Raw genomic sequence first — 4,499 nt, 5'->3', positions numbered from 1 at the left:
GCAATGGTTCTCCAAGTTCTCAAGTGCATTACTTGAACAAGACTTCAAACAAGCTGCCTCAGACAACTCCTTGTTTATTAAAAGGAATGGAGTCTCTTTCATTGCATTGCTAGTCTATGTAGATGATATTGTTATTGCCACTAACAATGAGACTCTAGTAGAGGATTTCAAAACTTTTCTTGACAGCCGTTTTAAACTCAAGGACTTGGGAAGATTGAAATATTTCCCGGGGATAGAAGTGGCTAGATCAAATACAGGCATCTCTTTAAGCCAGAGGCATTATGCCTTACAGCTCCTCTCGGACAGTGGTTATCTTGGATGCAAAACTAGGAAGACCCCCATGGATCCCAATGTGAAACTTTCCCAAGATGAGGGAGAATTACTTGATGATCCATCTCAGTATAGAAGAATTATTGGGAAGCTTCTATACCTCACAATAACAAGACCAGACTTGTCATACTCTGTTAACAAGTTAAGCCAATTTCTTGCCCAACCGAGAGCCCCTCATTTGAAGGCTGTACAACGGGTTCTTCAATATGTCAAGGCAATAGTTGGACAAGGGATCTTCTTTTCTGCCAGCTCCTCAGTCCATTTGAGAGGTTTCGCTGACTCAGACTGGGCTTCTTGTCCGGATAGTAGGAGATCCATTAGTGGTTTTTGCATCTTCCTTGGGGACTCACTGGTTTCCTGGAAATCCAAGAAGCAACATACTGTTGCAAGGTCTACGGCTGAGGCAGAATACAGATCAATGGCCAATGCAACATGTGAGCTTATGTGGCTGCTCTCCTTGCTCAAGGATCTGGAAATCGACCATTCCAAGCCTACAGTTTTGTATTGTGATAATGAGGCTGCTCTCCATATAGCAGCCAATCCAGTTTTTCATGAAAGGACCAAGCATATAGAGATTGACTGCCACCTTGTTAGAGAGAAAATCCTGAATGGAACCTTGAAGACCCTACATGTAGCTTCACAACATCAAGTGGCAGATATACTGACAAAGCCACTCTTCCCATCTCAGTTTGCTACTCTTCTAGGCAAGATGGGAATTCAAAACATTCATTCTCCATCTTGAGGGGGAGTATTAAGAGTTTGGTATCATGGGGTGGAAATTGTAAATATGGATAGATTAGGTGTCAATCTGTAAATAGGAGTAAGTAGATTGCTTTTTTTTCTATTTTTTGTTTTCTTGCTGAGTTGGAGATCTATTGCAACAGGATCTTTTTCCTGCTTCTTTCCGTTTTGTATAAGGACCTTTTTGGTTTTTTTTTCAGCAAGCAATTCAGTGAGTGCTTCATTTTTTCCCACGTCTCTCGGTGGTGTTTGTTTCCTTTTTGTAATAAGGGAAAAATAAAAATATGAATTTTCTCTGTGAGAGAAAAGATCGAGGAAAATCCACAATGGATCTGGGTTCGCGGCAGATGTGTGATCACGAGATAGAAATAACCTAAGGAGGAGGTTTTTTTTTGTTAACATTTCATTATTCATAGGAGAAGGATGTTGCGTTTTAAAAATTGAAGGATAAAGTGTTATAAGGGATATAGTTGAAGAAAAGTTTTTATAATTAATCTAATTTTTTATCTTAATCACTCGTCAAATGCATGAAACACGCGTAGCGTCTTTTTTTTTGGTTGTTGTAAAGACTTAAAGAATACCAATTAGATGTCACGTAAATTATTCAAAAGCAAGTACAAAAAAGGCAAATTACTTGCTTACAAGCTTACTCGATAAGATAGCCTTTTAAACAACAAACTCGTTGGCGTCATAGTGACTGTGTCGTTTGATATTTAAATCGTCATTCATACGCTATATCTATATAAAGCCATATTAAGATTCTTCTTAAGGATTTTCTCTTTTCAGTAGTATCACATCTGCTAAAGAATATTACTGTCGTGACAGATCGTCATGCAAATCATATATCAATAATCAAATAAAATTGTGTGAGAGAGAGACGCCAACTTGCATACTTATTACTGTACTATCAAATGCCAGCTTCATTAAAAATGTCCCAAATCAACAATTTATTTATTGAATAGTGTATATTCCATACTTGCAATGATATATAAGTGGCAAAAAAAGAAAAAAAAAAAAAGAACGAAAGAAAGAAAAAAAAGTTATCCTATAATGATAAACTTCCGTACGTTAATACCAATCTTCCTCTGTGAATAAAGTCGTAACTTAGATACTATATAATAACTTTTTACCTCAAAGACATATTAAAGAGAGATTAGAAACGTATGTTATCTAGCCAATACAGCAACATAGATTTTCCGTGATAAAAAACACATACTAAAAATGAGTAGAAGTCACGAACATGCCATTTCCATGGAAGACCGCCCTGAGAAGGCTGTGCATCAAGGGAAAAGCACAAGCGCCGATGATGAAGTTATCATCGCCACGCTTCCAAAAAACGTGAAGGACTCTCCGGTTTACAAAAAATTGCAAAAGTCAATTGAGGCGAAGAAGGCGAAGAAATCCGAGGAAGAAGATATCAAAATGGCCGACGCTCGTGCAAAGGAAAAGCCGAAGATACAGAAGGTTCCGGCTGCACTAAAAGAAAAGGAGAAGTTCCGGAAGTACTACGAACCGCAGTGGATTTCAATTGGTCCTATCCATCACGGTAAAGAGAATCTAGTGCTGGCGGAGAATCAATACAAGCCTGAATTGGTAGCAAAATTCATCAACGACGGTGGTACGAGCATTGAAGCGCTCTACAACATCATTAAGGACAAAATCAAGGAGCTGAAGGAAAGTTTCGATAAAGATGTTATTAAGGGCTACGATGATGACACTCTTAGCTGGTTGTTGTTCTATGATGGGTGTTCAACTCTACAATTCATAAATAGCTATGTCAAGATCAATGGTAATGAGCTGAGAATCCTTTCCATAAAAAATGACCAAATAGCTTATGTTCAACAGGATTTGTTCTTGTTGGAGAACCAAATCCCTTTTGAAGTCCTAAAGCTGTTGATGGAGTCGCGCAAGGACGCTGAGATTCTGAAGAGTTCGGTCAAGGATTTTATTCGCTGCAATGTCATGACACCAAATAAGTACAAGAAGACTTTAGAGATCGAGCTTGAAACTGATCCGGAGCCAGCTCATCTTCTAGAGCTTCTTCGGTCTGCGATACTTCAACAACCCAGAGAGCATCCTAGGAGCAACCTAGGAGAAAAGCTCTCTCACTCTCTTGATAAAGCCATTACTTTATTTCCTTGTAAGAGTAAGTACTTTTTGCATCACCATTGTTTTTTATTTTTTAAAAAACAAATAGATAATAAAGCCATTACTTTATTTCATATATTAACTCTACGACTTGCACAATGTTGCACTTGTGGATTCAAATTCTGCCATTAAATGGGATGTACTAGTTGCTTCTGGTGCTAGTTGTCTGGTATCATGCTTTAAGAAAATAGTGATATTGAGAATTTTTCTCGGCTCAAACATAATAATCTATGCTTTTGCAGATTATTGGCCGCTCAATAAGTATTTTACAGAGGGCAACGACCAAGGCCAACAATCCTTTCGCAGTGTCCAAGATCTCATATCAGCCGGGATCGACCTAAAACCGAGTGGGAGTTGCTCATTGAGAGACATACGCTTTACTTCTCTATGTTTTGCAGGTTGGCTAAGACTTCCTCCGATAACGGTTGATGACTCGACAGGGCCTCGGTTCTTGAACCTAATTGCCTACGAGATGTGCCCCGACAATTTCAGGACTGATTATGAAGTTATCTCTTATATAAGCTTCCTAGATTCGCTCATCGATTATCCAGTTGATGTTAAAGAGCTAAGGTCATCTCACATTCTTCACAACCTTCTGGGTTGCGACAATGATGTGGCTCTGCTTTTCAATGAGATCGCTACTGATTTGGTGCCGAGCCAGGCAGTGTACAAGGATGTGATAGCCCAAATTCAAAGCCACTACAAGAGCAAGTGGAGGACATGGATGGCTCAAGTCTATCACGACCACTTCAGTAGCCCCTGGACTATAGTCGCGTTTCTGGCAGCGGTTGTGGCGCTCGGTATGTCGGGCATTCAGACTTGGTACACGGTTAAATCTTAATCTCCGTTGATGGAACGGGACAAATCAGCAGCATGATCTTAAGTTGTTTGAGGAGAAACCTCAATGCGATAGAAGTATATATCCCACTTTTTTTTCTTTTTTTTTTTTTTTTTTTTTTGAAATCTATCCCACTTTCATTTTGCAACAAATAAGTGGGGTTGAATACCGGCCTACTTATTAGCCTTTTTTTTCCCTTAAATTTCGAAGAAAAACGGGGTTGAATGCGTGCTTGTTTTCCCCATCAACTGTTTTTATTTCTTTTAATTGCATGATACCTGTGTATGTTCTCTTTAAATTTATATGGAAAATATCCTCACTAAAGATTAATAAATAATATATCTTCAAAGTTCTCTTTCTTTTTTCTTTGGTGAATTTAGGGTGTGGAATTTGAATTAATAAACAATTAGTGCGTTTGAAACTCATTTCAAAATGATTTTAT

The 4,499-nt window shown here is 38.4% G+C and overlaps 2 protein-coding genes across 2 annotated transcripts in view; both read left to right on the top strand.

Annotated features, from left to right (window-relative positions):
- The window catches only part of LOC112093074 (uncharacterized mitochondrial protein AtMg00810-like), a 1,283-nt gene extending 211 nt beyond the window's left edge, over window positions 1–1,072 (top strand). The window contains exon 2 of the mRNA XM_024170763.1: window positions 114–1,072. Coding sequence (XP_024026531.1) covers window positions 114–1,072 — 959 coding nt within the window. The remainder of the gene's footprint in view (window positions 1–113) is intronic.
- Window positions 1,073–2,267: 1,195 nt separating this feature from the next.
- LOC21389280 (UPF0481 protein At3g47200) lies at window positions 2,268–4,293 on the top strand. The gene is made up of 2 exons (XM_010106081.2): window positions 2,268–3,217; window positions 3,462–4,293. The coding sequence occupies exons 1-2, from the start codon at window positions 2,293–2,295 to the stop codon at window positions 4,058–4,060; spliced, it is 1,524 nt and encodes a 507-aa protein (XP_010104383.1). The 5' UTR covers window positions 2,268–2,292; the 3' UTR covers window positions 4,061–4,293.
- The last annotated feature ends 206 nt before the right edge of the window (window positions 4,294–4,499 follow it).

The sequence above is a fragment of the Morus notabilis genome, unplaced genomic scaffold, assembly GCF_000414095.1.
Source record: "Morus notabilis unplaced genomic scaffold, ASM41409v2 Scaffold1294, whole genome shotgun sequence".
Taxonomy (NCBI): Eukaryota; Viridiplantae; Streptophyta; class Magnoliopsida; order Rosales; family Moraceae; genus Morus; species Morus notabilis.
The sequence above is the reverse complement of the archived record's forward strand: the minus strand, read 5'-3'. Positions and strand labels throughout refer to the sequence as shown.